This window comes from Typopeltis vanoorti, chromosome 10 (assembly GCF_054136105.1).
Source record: "Typopeltis vanoorti isolate ZY-2024b chromosome 10, IOZ_Tvanoo_1.0, whole genome shotgun sequence".
Classification (NCBI taxonomy): Eukaryota; Metazoa; Arthropoda; class Arachnida; order Uropygi; family Thelyphonidae; genus Typopeltis; species Typopeltis vanoorti.
The window spans coordinates 123930515-123947491 of record NC_143558.1 but is presented as its reverse complement, the minus strand read 5'-3'; the positions used below and the strand labels follow the sequence as shown (position 1 = coordinate 123947491).

At 34.0% G+C, this 16977-nt stretch overlaps 1 protein-coding gene across 1 annotated transcript in view; it reads right to left on the bottom strand.

Moving 5' to 3' along the window:
• The window catches only part of mRpS35 (mitochondrial ribosomal protein S35), a 107174-nt gene that overhangs the window by 76565 nt on the left and 13632 nt on the right, over positions 1-16977 (bottom strand). The window contains exon 2 of the mRNA XM_090399169.1: positions 11083-11168. Coding sequence (XP_090255295.1) covers positions 11083-11168 — 86 coding nt within the window. The remainder of the gene's footprint in view (positions 1-11082; positions 11169-16977) is intronic.

Below are 16977 nucleotides of genomic sequence, written 5' to 3'. Positions count from 1 at the left end.
TACCAGCCTCATACCCATCCCTATTTGCTCCAACTTACATAAGTTTTTCACATGGCATTCCATCTTATGCCTTTGCAAAATCCAGCAGTATTAGGGTGTAGCCATTTCCTTTATGCAATTCTGCTGTCACATTATAATAAAATGTGAATAAATTACTAAGGCAGGACCTACCTTTTAAAAAGCCATGCTGCTCCCTATAGAGTATATTCCTATCCACCCATTTTTAAATTTTATCTTTAACCTACTTTTCCAATACTTTAAAACTACTCCAAAGATACTAATTACTCTGTAACTGGCTATGCCCGTCTTGGAGCCACCTTTATGTAACAGAATCATCTTACCCTCCTTCCACCCCTTGGAACTTTGCCAGAGCTGAGATTTAGATAAAACAACTTTGTCAAAGGCATTAACAGTTCTCTTGCACACGAGCTGATGTAACATCCAATCCCACTGCTGTATTCACATTGATATTGTTCAATATGATGAGTACTTCCAGTTCATCCCTCAATTCTCACATTAGTTTGTCACATCAGTAAAAGCAAAGTCCCTGGATGATATGCCCTTGCAAAGTGATCACTTAGTAACTCAACTATTTCTTTTGCTTCTGTCACTTTTCCAACACCAGCAATTGATCAAGTTATTCTTCCATAATCATTCATTCTCTTACCCGTGACATAATGAAAACGCTCAGATTTACTCAGACCTACTTAGCTTATTTTCTCTTAAAATCTGATTTAGCTTTCCTTATGATACTAGTTACCCTGCTTGTCTGCACTTTGCATTGCTCGTGAGCATGCTGATCATCTTTTTGTTTATAATCCTTCTACAATGCTTTTTTTTTTTCTCTTTTTCTTCAGCTCCTGATTTATATTGCTGCTCATCCACTTAATTTCTACAATCATCCTGACCCTGGGTATACAGTATGATACTGCCTCTGAAACAATCTCTGACCACTTCCAGTTCATCCCTCAATTCTCACATTAGTTTGTCACAAACTAATGCAAGTGTGACATTAGTTTGTCACACTTGCATTAACAACATTCACCTCAAGTAGCATCTTATGCTATAGCACTGCTCAAAGTGGCCACCTAAGTTTGCTATAATTGCCAGTTTTTGCAGGTGCTACATAAAACCTTTCTTGACTGAAAATTCCTCATGTTCAGCAATCTCCCAGAACATGACTGCATGGCCACTTTCCCCATTCTAATGTGAGCACTCTCAAATCCCTGGTCCTCCTCTATCATGTGTTGCTATGATTGGAATAATTTTAAAAGGATAACGATGTAATTATTCCTTAGCAACTGTATAAATTCCACTTTCATTTTGCCCTGTGCCCTTTCCTCCTTCCAATCTATATCACCATAGTTGAAGTCTCCCATGATAATGCTCAGCCTGCACTCATTGTGCTAATCTGACAATGCATGTCATCCACATCTTCATCTGGATCCCCAGGTCTATAGCAGCAACCAACAATATATTTTGTCCTACTGGCCTCTATCTCACACTAGACAGCCTCAAATGAATCATTTCCCTCAGATCTACAATCTTCCTTAACTTCTATTTTTGAAGTTCTCAAGCTACCATTAATAATACCCCTCCACCTGCACTATTTTCTTCTCTGAAAATACAATATCCTTATATTCTGTGACTAATCATTTTCTGAAAACCAGGTCTCGCTGATGCCAATAATTTTTGGTGATGTCAAGCTGACCAATGCCAACAATTTCTCTCCTTCATTCTGATACTTCATCATTCATGTGCATGCATTTCAAGATCCCCTGGACTACAGTTACCCTTGCATAATGTTATTACTTGCACATTATGATTCGAAATCTAGGAAACTGGACCCAGCTCTTCACAGTTATTCCTGCACTTATACTCATCTATCCCAGGGGTGGCTAGACACATGCTTGATTGCCCTCCCCCACCTCCAATATCTCATTTTCCCTGATTTTGCACTTCCAAACTCTCACTAAACACCCTTATCCAACAACATCTAACTCCAAAACCATTCAAGTGCAGTCCATCAGGCATATACAGGTCCTTTCATCCATCAAATTCTCTCCACACAACTATAAAATGCACACCATTCCTCCTGTACAATCTTCTCATTGATTCATTAACAATCATGGTCTTTCTTCTCTCTGTCCTATCATACCAAGGTTGCAGACTCACAATCTTTACTTTCTTACTGTTTATTTTCACTTCTTTCATATTCTCTCTCATTATATATTTCTCACCTTTCAAAGCATTTGTGCCTGTCAAAACAATTAGCTCTAATTCCTTCTGAAAATTTACAACTTCACTAACAGCCTTTTATCTTCGCACCTGGGAAACCCATGCTTCTGTCATGTTGTTATTACATACACCTCTTATCAATGAATCTCCATAAGATATTTTCAATTTTTTCCCAGTTTCTTGCACTTTTAGACTTTTTCCATTCACTCTTTCTTTCATTCTCTGTCCTGCTGTACCACATGCCAATTATTTTCCAGTCACTCAAGCTCACATTTTGTCATGTGAAGGAGTCTGCATAAGCATGCTATTTCTCTGCACTGGCACCTCATCATCCACATTATTACTTTCATCCACTTCCTTCAAACTCTCATTCATATAAATCTATTCAATTGGCTTCCCATTATAATACTGTTACTTATTCTATTATTTATTTTCATATTTATAAATTTAGCATCTGCATTAAAAAATGTTAAACAGTTCATTAAAATTGTGCTTAAATAAATGAAATGTATAAAGATCTGCAAGTTCACTACTAAGAATCAAACTGATGTCTGTTTTTTTTTCCCTGCCTATTTTCATTGCCAATTTATTACAAAAGTTATTGAAGTTAGTTAAAGAGTCTTGAAGACTTGTACTAGATTTATGTAGGTGTATAATATCACTAAATAGCTGGAGTTTTAATATTAAACCTGATATGAAAAACAGGGATACCACTTTCCTTCATAAAATGATCCATACAGATAATGAATAACATGAGAGATAAGGGTGCACTCACCACTTACATATGATTTTATATCAAACAATATCCTTCAATTCAAATAGCTGACTTCTAACTTGAGCAGAATATATCCCTCTTACAGCATTTAATTGTAATATTTTGAACAGTTTTTCTCTTGATACCTTATCAAAGCTTTTCCAGATTTACAAAACTTAAATATAGATTTGTGTTATATTCTCTCGATTTCTTAACTATTTGTATTGAAATAAAAATTCCTTCACTAACAACCCCTATTTGGTCTGAAAACATAATGTTCTTCAAGTTTCCTTTCCACAATTTTTATTTTGCTCTTCAAGCCTGAAAAATCTTACCTAAAAACTCTGAATGCCCAGTTGGGAAATTTCTTCTATTCAGTTTTATTTAGATTCCAGTTACCTGAATTATGCAGTGTAGCCACTGAAAAGCTTTTATATCTTCATATGTCAGCATTTATAAGTGAGTACCTTCTACTCTAGCTGAAGAAGATATTTCAGATAAAACAAACTATTCCCAATACTGAAATGTACATTGATCACATTCCTCCTGGATATTTTCCATCACTTGTCCCTGCTTAGTTTATTTCATAAAAGTTTTTATATGCATCTTTAACTACTCTCCAAGGATACAGAACTGTGAAATTAATAATTAAAGGACAGTATAATATATCAAGCTTTTGTATATGAGAAGTAAGTGACATATGCTGAAGAAGCAATATGAAATCTGCAGTGGAGTTCGTTTTATTAGAAGTGCAGTTGGATCTGCTCAATTAAATGTGTTCCCATTGCCTGAATGATTATTCTTCATGCCTACTTCTGAAAAAATTAAAGAGAGACGTGCTTAAAGAAACTTGCTTACTGAAAGAAGATATGTGCAAGTATATTAGTTAAGCGAGACCTTTAACTTTGTATATTCCAAGGAATTTGAAATAAAGCAGAATGAATGAATAAATAAATAAAAACAAACAAGTGCTGCAAAGGAAGTGCTCATATGACAAGTGACTACAGAACTTAGTTGAATGCTATGTTCAGTCTGTTTTTGTAAAGTACAAGGTTATCAAAATTAAAGTATTTCTGTTTAAGGCCTTGTGGAGTGCCATCCAGTGATCCAATGTGTTCCGTAAACCTTTACGTAACTGGAATTTGTAAATTACTTATATACAATAAAATGTTCAATGGCTACTCATACCACTCACTGTCTTACATTCATTTTTTGCCATTAATCAGATATTTTCCATTTTTAATATTTTTCATTTTTGGGGTGATTAAAAAAAATTATCAATTGTATTTGAATAATATACATACCATAAATATGAAAGTATGAAAAATACATAATATAAAATAATATAAAAACAAACTGAAATATTCACTTTTCAAATAAAAAATGTTTTGTGATGGCTAAGTTGGCTGTTCTGCTTCTGGTATCCGCTTCTGTGTCAGATCAATGATCCAGTGAGACAACAATTTCTCCATCTCTGATATCGGGGCCCAGTCTCTTCTTGGTAATAATTGTGCCCTTCAATGTTACTTTTTGTGCTTTTAACAATGCAAACTTTATCCTTCGCTATTGTATTCACTGTCGAAATAGGTCAATTTAATTTCCCGAGCTATTGTTGATAGAATTTTCCCGCCTTCATACATAAGACTTATTTTCAACTTTTCTTCTAAAGTAATTGCAGACCTTTGTTTTTAAGATTTATTACTAGTGCACTCGGTTTTGCATTCATTTGCATTCCATTTTAAGGGTGAAAAAAACAACGAAACTAGCAGTGATAACAAGTGACTGAGCTAATCGTGCAAAGCATCTACTACTGTACTGCAATAAGGCTGTCAAAGATGCACCTGCGCAAAGCCATAAACGTGGTTCATATGCACTAGTAGATTTATTACGTAACTGCGAATTTACATACGTCAAGTGTTACATAACTGTACTACAAAACTTTGCAGGAATACATTGTATGTCATGCTGAAGAGATATCTAAAGAAAGTAGTTGCAAAATTCAAGAGAGTTGTAAATACCAGGAGAGCAACATGTCGAAAGAATTCTTTGGGATTATCTTTAGCTTGCAGAGCCAGTTTTTTTTTCATACTCAGACTTAGCTTATTGTACATCATTTGTGACTCTTTTGGCCTGCTGCTTATAATTTTCATGATGGGCCATCCTTTTCTTATGAATCACTTGCCTGATAAGATTACACATCCATTTGATTTCTAGCCTTTTTATTCTTCAAATTCTTGGATCACATTCTAATATTGCATCATTTAAGTTCATCTTCTAACTTACCTGATTCCGTGCTTTGTCGTTTCTCATTCTGCTGTTTAATTTTCTTTTCCTCCCTATGTTCATTCAAATACCACTTGACTTTCTGTAATTCCTGCATTGTCTCTCCAATATTCTGCTTTAACTTCACTATTTTGGAGGTTAATTCATTTTCAATAACCTCCTCAATATCTTCTGTTGTGGGGAAAGGCTTCTTATTTTCAAATATTCTTATTATACTCTTTTAGCATTACATTTCATGTGTGTTTTTGGCACCATTTTAAACTATATTTAATATTGCAATATCATAAATAAAACATAAAAATCACCAATTTTACAAGAGCACTAAATTGACCATCCAATCACAATGTAGCCTCAAATCCTCAGTTTAGGCATAACGATTTTTATATGCATTTATTTGAATGAATTCAGGTTACTGCAGCAGGTTATCCATCCCACAAGAGCAAATAAGGATTGCTAATTTCACGAAGTTTGAAAGATGTGTTAAAATTGCATTGCGTGAATATTTCTGATATATTTTCTGGAGGAGGTGTGCCAGACATATGAGACAGATTTGTTGTGAACTAGTTTAGAAGGTGGGAATATCAGGGAACAAACACCTTCTTAACATGCATGTGGTGAAACTGGACAAAAATGGTTATGTAATTCAATTCAGAGGGCCAGAGTTATCTGAATAACAAAAAAAAATGCTGAATGTATCACCAGCACTATTTGCTGAGAACTGGTTGGTGAATGCCAATTTATTGGTGAACAACAGTCAGCTGTTATGTCATGTAACTAGCATATAAAAAAAAGAGCATTACTGATTTCTTTTCTAATAGTGAGATGTATACCATATCTTTATCTGCATCTGACCATAAAGTCCAACAGCAAACAAGTTATGAACATAGCACCGCCATACTGTAGATTTGTGTATGATGTTTTGGACTTTGGGTGTTCCATACAAAAACTAGCAAGGAAGGAAGGAAGGGGAGAAGTTCATGGCCATGATTTTTTTTTTTTTTTTTTTTTTTAATATCACTTTCATAATCAACGAGGCTGCAAAGTTTATATCAAATAAATGTCATTTAGTTATAATGCTTATGCACTCAAATGAAATAACTAGAGTTAACAATGAATATGAAGAGATCACATATATTTCAGAAAAATGAGTTCGGGGTGATTTCCAAAGATATCTCTGGCACATGTCATCCCTTTATTATTAAACCACAAAATAAATTCACGCAACAATCTAAGTCTCAACATATAAGTAACTACAGTTGATCCTTGAACAACATGGGTTTGAAGTGAGTGGGTCCACTTATATGCAGATTTTTTTCAATTTTTGGAGAATTGTCGCAAATTTCCAAAAACATTTTTGGAGATTTGCGACAATTTGGAAAAAAAAAAAAAAAAAAAACATGAACAGAGTAAGTAGCCTAGAAATATCAAAAAAAGAATTAAGAAAAGTTAGGTATGTCATGAATGCATAAAATATTACTAGTGTATTTTATCATTTACTACCATAAAATATACACACATCTATTCTAAAAAGTTAACATTTATCAAAACCTATATACATAAAAACTTACAGACCATACATGGTGCCATTCGCAGTCAAGAGAAATGTAAACAAATTAAAGATGCAGTATGAAATTGTAACTACATAAATTAACTATTAATTAATTAGCATAAAATAAAAAATAACGATTCATTCATTAATGTATAGGCTAGGCTACCATGAAGCAATCTTATCAATTACACTAGGTTACCATAAAGCAATCATACTGCTGCTTCTTCGTATCAATGCATGAATCATTGTACCTGCAAATAAATATGAATTTCTTTTTCACATTATGTTTTCATTTTTGATATCTAGTATTAATAATATGTATAACATTTAGAGTGTTCTGTATCATATAAGACAATATTGATGTAGATACTGATTGACAAACAATTCATCTCGTAAACAGCCGATGTAAATATGGTCTCAATAAATACAGTACAGTACTGTAAATATATTTTCTCTTATGATTTTCTTTATGAAATTTTCTTTTCTCTAGCTTACTTTATTGTAAGAATGCAGTATATAATACATGTAACATACAATGTGTTAATCGACTATTTATGTTATTGGTAAGGCTTCTGGCCACCAGTAAGCTATTAGTAGTTGAGTTTTTGGGGAGATAAAAGTTATACATGGATTTTCAACTGTATATCTACTGCTACTGAGATCTGCTTATTGCAATACAATTTAATTGTACTGTTTATCTAGTTGATATCTACAATTTCACCATTCTCCTTAAATTCTATTAATATTCAAAATTCTTTCTATTAAAATTCAATTCAATCATTCTTTCTCAGCCCAACTTCGATCATGTGTCAACTATAGTACGCCCACAGAAGGAGAATCCATTCCGATAATAGGATAATCAATCCGTATTGTGGGTCGAGTTGTTTATTATTACACGTCGGAAAATTAACTTCTCTTTTATGATCATTGTAGTTAACTATGTTGCTTGTATAACAGTTGGAAAATTTTACCTATATAGCACATGATTTTGTGTGTTGGCAACCAATTCGTACGTCCTTCATTTCTTTCTCTCTCTTTCAGCATGAATCGACTATTCTTGGCACAAAGCCAAGCGAAGATATCTAAAGCGTGGGCATACTATACTTCTGCTACACATCATGTGAATCACAGGAATGGATTTCATAATCAGTATTTCCATAAGCCACAATCTGCAGATGTTAATTTTCTGCTATCAATCTAATCTCGACATTTTTTTAATATTTATGAAGTATTGAAACTTGTATTGCACACAGATTTCAATATTTCACGAACAGGATTGTTATATATATATGAAGTTCTCAAACAAAACAGTTGAAAATAAAATAATGTTAAAAAGTAAACAGGTGCAGATTTATATAGATACCTACATAGGATCAAGAAAAGGAAGAAGTAGCCATAGTATTCAACACTTAACACAAGGATATAATCTTGAATGGCAAGCACTATCAAGTAGAGCAACATGGCAAAGATCAAATAAGAAATTAGACAATGAGACTAATTCATGTCTATGGATGATACAATATTCTACTAAAGAAGTAGTGGAAAAATTTTTGAGTCATTAGAAAAGGCAACTGCTAAAGAAAAAAAGTTGAAGATGTAAACAGCAGAGTAGAAAATGAATAACACATAGAAATATGTTAGAAAATTGAAAAAGGTGCAAATCTAAAAATAATGGTAAGTACTCACTAAACTTTTGTTCAAGACATGACTAGTCATTATTAACACCATGTTCCAGCATAATGATGTGTACAAATTCCCATGGAGATTCTCACACACAAAAAATAAGAAAATTTTTATTAACTATGTTACTGTTGATAGTGATATATTCATGCTAGTTCAGGACAAAAGTATAAAGGGGATGAAAACAGGAAGTGATGACCATTTAGTTTTGAGCAAGATGAAATTGAATACCATCTGTAAAGAAAAATATTTAAGAAAGTTTTTAAAAAAAATAAGTCTAGCAAGTTTCCGAGGTGAACTATGGACTCAAATATATAAATCTTACTGGAGAAAAAAAAAAAAAAAAAAAAAGAAGAGTTAGAAAACAAGAAGCAAACCTTGGAATCTTAGTGTCAAACTCTGATTCCACCAGGGAAGTATGTGATGGAGTTATTGTCAAGGACAGAAACACCAGAACACCATTGGAAGACTTATGAATTTAAAAGAGGCTATCATCCTGGAAAAGAAAAGGCATATTGAAAGTTCCTAGCCAATTAGTCAGCATGTGCTCTCAATAAATACAGCAGAAATGTAAGAATGGGAAGCAGTGTGTTAAAGTAGCTAAACAAGCCATAGAATGGATTTTATAAAAATATAGAAGATAAATATGTAATGGAGTAACAGTATTCTTTTCTCCAATTTTATAAATGGAGAAAAGAGAACTGTAAAAGCAATCAGAGATGATGACAGGTGGTGACATGAAAACTGAAGATAAATATATTTTGGACGGTTAGAGTAGTTACTTTGAAAGACTTAAATGAAATAAGAGGTGACAGAATGGCAGTAGAACATATTCAACAGGCATGCAATCAGAAATATGTAACACTACTTGAGGTAGAAAAAGCTATTTAAAAAAAAAAAACTGAAATGTGGAAAGGTAGATGGAACAGATGATATTCAACCAGAAATGCTCAAATATGAAGGCATAAAAGTTAGTATGTATCTATATTATATAACTAGAAAGGCCTGGTAAGAAAATCAAATTTCAGATGAATGGAATAGGACTATCATAGTAACCACTTATAATATGGAAATAAAATTGAATATGGGAATTAAAGAGAAATTTCCTTGTTATTTATTTCAGGTAAGGTTTATGCATGCATACCTGAGAAGAGGCTAAGGAAAACTGAAGAAAAAACTGGAAAAGAATGAACTGGTTTCAAGCCAAATAACTGAGAAACCATGGGAATATAACGGGGATCTAAATATAATCTGTTTTGCAGATCTGGAAAAACCATATGACAAGGTGCAAAGAGTAAAGCTGTTCAAAATATTACAATTATATCATGTTAATGACACATTACAATGAGTAATACAAAGTATTCATTTTAAGGTTTATTGGAATAAATACAGCACATATAATTAAACAACTAGTTTAATCAATCCTATATTTCGTATCAGTCAATGAAACATCAGGGAAACAATATTAAACTTGCAAAAAACAATAAGTAGAAAAAAATTAGACAAAGCCTAAAATCTTATGAGGGGTACCATCTATGGGTGTTGTTGGCTAAGCTTTAGTTGTGTTGGGCAGGAGGCCTAAGAATAAGTTTCCCAAATCTTGAGAAGTTTAATACAACCATAATCGCCCAGTCTGACCATAATATAACTTGCAGGAACAAGGAATTCCAAAAACTCCTGGAACACACACACAAAGAGAGAGAGAGGAGGAGGTAGAGGATCCATGGGAAAGCAGATGAAGGCAGCCAGCTTCAGATAAGTTTTGAATGCAGTGCAGAGATTGTACTTTTATTAGAATTCATTCTAATCTTTTCCACTTATTGCTTTGTGCAATTGTGTTTCCCTGATTATGTCTCTGAGATGAAATATAGGATTGATAAAACTAGTTGTTTAGTTATATGCTGTATTTATTCCATTACACCTTAAAATGAGTTCAAACCAGCACATCAGCCCAAATAGTTAATTGTCAATATAAAGTATATTTTGGCTACAAGTCAACAGTTAGTGTTATTCATTTAATATGAATCACTTTAAGGTAGGAAAAAACACTGAAAATATCAAATGCATCCTGAATGGAGAACCTACTGAACAAGCAAAACTTTTGGTAATTTAAGAAAACTTTATTGTGAAGACAGGAAATTAAATATGAAAGAGTCAACTGAATGAGTAAAGCTGGTATGGTGGAGTTTAGTGAATAATTTATATGAAATAAATTAGTTAAGACACTAAACCAGCTATATACAAGACTAAGGACAACAGATGATAGTTCTGCAGGTGGCATTAACTGCCAAATCATATTAAAAATGAAAATATTAAAGAGCTAAACATTGTAGCATTCAGGAATGTATGAGCAGTGTTTATGTAAGGTAGTAACATCACTGAAACAGAATGGGAAATGAAAGATTAGCAAAATATTTTGCTGTCAGGATGAAAGGGGAAAAGACTCAGAAAAAGACCAAGATCTAAATAGATTGATGCAGTTAGAAATGCCTTAGAAGATTGAGGGTATATGTATCAGGAATTTCATGATAACTTAGTTATCTATATTTAATAGATAACTTAAATCAAAATCACACACCTCTTGTTTCCATGGTTTATCATCTGTTTTCTTCTTCCCAGCTGATGTCTTTTTACCATAAATTTCTAACTTGCGAAACTCCTGTTCTATAGTCAGAAAATAAAGATAAACTTTAAGGCATTTCTTAAGTTGTAAATATACAAAATATGGTAACACAACACAGTATCACATCACAAATTGAGCTTAATATAATATTAAAGAAAGCTGTATCAACAATATAACTTTCTTACCACTCTTCAAGTCATGCCATATTAAAAATCTACAATCCATGGGCCTGCAAACATTACAATTTTTATTTGTGTGAATTTCATATATATATATATATATATAGGCCATAAATTGTACCAATGTACACACCTAATGCAGATTATAAATTATCAGGACTCATTCATAGCAGCGACCATTAAACCAAGTACCATAAAAAGTTGCTTCCTGTTCTTGTAAACAAGAATGATTTATAAGAAAAGGGATATTTGGCTTGCTATACTTCTAGTTCAAAGCTGAATATTACTGCTTCTGTCACTTACATGACAGACGTACACAAGAATATAAATTGTATCATTTTAAACATGGCATCAAATCTAATTATTAAAAGAACTAGAGTACTTGGAAAATAGCAAAATATGGCCCTAAAGCCTTTTTCATCTTCTCATACAAACTCCTATACAGATTGTATCTTTCAATGTGGTTCTGCTTCTTACAATGCTTAAGGTCTCCTGAAAAGTGTCATATCAAACTAAAATGAAGAGGCAGAGGTATTATAAGGGCTTAAGTAGAAGTAAAATGTCACACACATCTCTACAATAGATAACTTAAATCTATTTAAGTTATCAATTAAAGCTAGAGATGTTCTAATGGTTGATAAATTGAATGTGCCTCTTAAATTCCAGCAACAATAATTTCACTAAAAATGTTAAGAAAAATAAGGTTAGCCAAGCAATCACTTTTAAGTTTCCATACTTGAACCCCAACCCCTCATATTTTTTAAGACACACCCAGACAGTGAATGGTGAATGGAATAGGAGGCCTGCTCAACCAGCAACATGTCTATCATAATGAGCTTTGAAGTTATTTACACTGCCTGCATTCACAATGCACTCCATTCACTCACAGCTCTCCATGTAAAAAATCTACTCCTCACACCATTCTTCACTACAACTTCCAGGGATGGCCTCTTGTTCTTCCCATCTTAATATCCACTCTTTTTATAATTCCTTCTGTATTAATCTGATAGAATCCCTTAACTAACTTGAAGGTCTCTACTATATCTCCTCCTAGCCTCCAACCTCTGTAATACATATTCCTTCAACCACTCTTCATATAGCCAACACTTGTCTCGATATCATTTGGGACATTCGTCTTTGGACCCTCTAGTGTTTCCACATTACAATGAAAACTAGGTGACCAAATCTCAGCACAATAGTCCATATATGGTCTGACCAATGCCTTATATAGAGGCACCACCTCCTTATACCTACATGTTGTGTACTTTTTATCATAGCAGCAATATGATATGCAGTGTTTGCAACACTCATGACGTGCCTTTGAAACGTTGGTCTACTGTCTACCATCACTCCAAGATCCCAAATCTCATCCACTTCCTGAAGTACAGCTCCACCAATAGAGTATGGTGTTATATCTCTGTTTCCTGAAGCAGCTAACACCTTGCAAAACTGCAAACCCACTCATTTGTCCAAGCTAAAAGTCTATTCAAATCTTGTAGAGAATTAACATCATTACTCCTGATAATTCTACCTAACTTTGCATCGTTAGCAAACATTTGAAAATCCCCAGTCAATCCACATGAAATATCATTAACAAATAAGTTAAACAGTAGGGCCCAAAAACAAAACTCTGAGGCATGTCATCGGTCACTTTCCTTTTCTGAGACATTGCTCCATCATACACAACTTGCTGGTATCTTTCAGAAAGCCAATCATCAAGCCCAATCCATCTAATCTACTATCTAATCCCATCTTCTGCAGCTTATATAACAATCTTTCATGTAGTGATTGATCAAATGCCTTTGTTATGTCAAAAAAAAAAAAAAAAAAAAATCACTATATATGAATCTCCCTTTTACAACATGTTTGTCACCTTATTGACGAGCAGAGACAAGCAAGTTATTGTACCTCTGTACCGAGCCTTGATAAGATCTCATCTCGACTACTGTGCCCAGATTTGGTCACCTAGGTTCCTTCTTGATGGGGAGGAGGTGGAGAGGATCCAGAGGCGAGTGACTAAGATGATAGCGGGTCTATGGAATGAACCATATGAGAACTGGTTGAAGATTTGTGGGTTGCAGAAATTGGTTGATAGGCGGAAGAGGGGGAGATATGATTGAGACATTCAAATTGCTAAAGGGTTTCTATAGGATTAATTCAGAGGATATTTTTGAGATCAGGACTGGTGGTGGGAGAACTAGGGGACACACGGAAGCTGGGCAAGAGTGTGGTTAGCAGGGGTGTTAGAGCTGGGTTCTTTACTTTTAAAGTGGTAAATGAGTGGAATAAGCTGCCAGAGTCTGTTGTGGGTGCTATGACAGTGAGTGAGTTCAAGGCAAGGTATGATAGATACTGTAAGAATGTCATATAGTTGTATGGACATGATGTTTAGGGCCTCCCTCAATGAGTCTAAGGACTCCCTGGAGTCGCCCATAATAATAATAATAATAAGCAGGTTGCTAAAACAAGACCAGTCCTTCACAAACCGATGCTGACCATCATAGAGAGTCTTATGTCCAACCCCATCATGTATTCTATTTCTAACCAATTTTTCCAACACTTTGTTCACAACTGTAGATATACAGACCAGTTTCTAATTGGAAACTTCTGTTCTCAAACCATGCTTGTGGAGAGATATTATTTTGCCTTCTTTCCACTCCTTAGGAACCTTCTCTACTGCAAGACTTTCTTTAAATAACCAGGTCAAAGGCATTGCTAACTGTTTTGCACATTCTCTAAATATATGTGGTGATGTCATCCATTCCCATAGCAACATTAACATCTAACACAAGCAACACTTGATACACCTTTGATTCTTTCACCTTTAATTCTCCTAATCCTTGCCTCCCTTCTACATGTTGCACAGTATCATTCACATAAACAAAATGTAAAAAGATGCTTTTATGACCTTTCCTTTTTCAAGAAAATATGTATGTTAAAATAAACATAACTGTAAATTACACTTTGATCATAAACTTGAAAAAGTAAACAAAAAATGTTACTGATTTTTTTTTGAAACGTAAAAGAAAACTACCTAATTAATTGAATCAGTTCCTTAACTATGAACAGTGCTGTGCCTTCCTTCAGTGACACAAGGTGAGAGATGTTTTCTGTAAGGAAAAGTATTTTTTGGATGAAATTTTTTGATCATTTTTCATAATAGAGTTAGAATTGACTCCACTTATTTCTGAAGAGAGTGTGTCAGGGAACTTTCCCACCTCCCTTCCTGATGATAATAAAATTAGTTTAATCCTTTATCCAAGTGTGAGCAAACAAAGTTTGCACCTGAAAGTATCTTCAGGACTGGGGTAAGGTGGTACAACACCTTACCAACTCGTTGCAAAGGTGGAGTGTTGGTAGCTTGCTCCACCTTTGCAACGAGTTGCCCTGATGTTGTACTGCCTTACCCCAGTCCTAAAGATACTTTCAGGTGCAAACTTTGTTTGCTCACATTTGGATAAAGGATTAAACTAATTTTATTATACTCTAGCCAAGTGAAAAATAAACTTTCAACATCTTCCTGATGATGTTGGTGTGCAAAAAACAAAATTTTTTTATAAGCCTTATGTGGAGAGGATACAATGTTGACATTCTTCTGAAGGTGGGAAAGAGTAAGTCACATTCTGCTTAAAGAAAGAATAATTTTTCACTTGTTTCAGTTATGAAATCTCACTCAGGATAAATGCATATGGCTCAATATGAGAACTGACTCATAAACAAGTCCTGAATGTTGTCAGAATCATACGAAGACTATAATGATTTTAGTTTGTGCATTTCATAAGAATTGCCTTGAAATTTTGCAGTCATTTCACATGCAGGTGTGTATGTGAAATGTGTATTGGTATGAAGGTTCATACAACTTTTTGTGTGACATTTAAGAACTTGTTCAAAGATGTCTTCATAATAAGACTAGAAAAGTGCATTTTCTGATGTCACATCAGGGTGAGATTTACTAAAAGCAGCACAATTTCAGTTTAGTTTTGTTGTTGTTTAGTAGGTCTGAGCTCTTCAAAATCAGGCACAATGACCACAATTCTTCCTATACCACTGACAATGATTTGTCTCATTCCCCCATGCTTTGTCACTCTAAAGCATTTCTGATGTAACTCTTCCAGAATTCTTTTAATTTCAGTTTGCTTCTCCACTGGTCACCATGAAAGCTGTTCAAGTAGATTATGGTACTTTGTTTTAAACTTTGCAATGACATGCTAATCTACTGGTATAAAACAAAGTTTTTTCATCAAAGCAATTACAAAGTAAATTAAACCTGACAAGAAATTATGTTCTTGTTTAATCATCCAAGTGTAAGCAAACAAAAAAGTCTTCATATCTCAGTTGATTTCAACAGAGCCCTTTGGTTAGAAAATATCTGGGTTCATATCTCGTCTATGATGCAAAGAACATTTATCAGGGATTTTCAATTAAATGCAAGTTAGTTAGTCTCATATGGAGATGGAGGATTTTTTCCTCCATCTCCACATGAGACTAACTAACACAGGTATCTTACAGAAATAAAATACTTCTGGCTTATGGGATGCAACAGAGAAGTGTCAAGCTGGCTGCGTTAATTGCCTAAAACTTCTAATTAAGGAACTTAGCCGGTCTCAGATGGATAATGGAAGCAAACAAAGTATGCACATAAAGCATCTTCATGATTAGGCTACTTGTATATAGAGGAGGCTTTCTTATAACAAGGTGATGTACCTTCTGACTATATATATATATATATATATATATATATATGAAAAATACAGGATTTCTGTATTAATACAATCTTAGTATCTTTCTGGTTCTGGCTCCAATTGAAGACCTCAATAAAGGTCAAAAACAATCTGGAAGGAAGTGTACTGTGTATTATGGGATACTGAGGCAACTAATATTAAGTCAACAGCATCTATACACCAGTAGCCTAGTCATGAAGATAGTTTAATCTACTGGTTTGATCAATGAGATGGTGTTCAAGAACAAAAATTTTACTGTTATGAATCCTGGGGAATACTAAAGGTCTAGATATGAGCTGATGGCATTATCAATAAACAGGAGAACTTTCAAGTTCTTGGTTTGAAGATATTACTTTACTGTGGTATAAAATAATTCACAACCAGGAACAGAAAACTATAAGATGCAAATAAATAATTTACTACCCAAAATTATTTATTTGCTGACATTCTGCTAGCTCAAGCTAGCATTATCAGAAGCAATATAACAACATACACTCAGTGAAGACAGAAAACAAAGTGATCTGGATAACAAGAGCAATGATGCTCTTCACACTAATTCCTATTGTTAATGCTGACAGGCAAAAGAGCAGTGTGCAAAATCTCTGTAAGATATGCCAGTTCTGTTACAGTTAACTAGGGTTCTGTAGATTGTTCCACATCCAGGAACAATCTTTCCAATTTAAACTGGTATTTCTGAAGTAGCCTGGCTTTCTTGTGGTCCTTCTCTAAAGCATGTTGAGATAGTCTGTTTTTTGGTTGTCTGTTCCAGATTTTTTTTTTTTTTTTTTTTTTTTTTAACTGACCATGGACATACAAAATTTAGGTGCACCACCACTGGGGTGATGCACTTAAAAGACCTCTTTAAAAATTCTTGATGATGCTGCTTCAGTGATTCAGTTGACTGATGACCCTCTCTTACAGACTTTCTTCAGCCATTGTCTCACACAGTT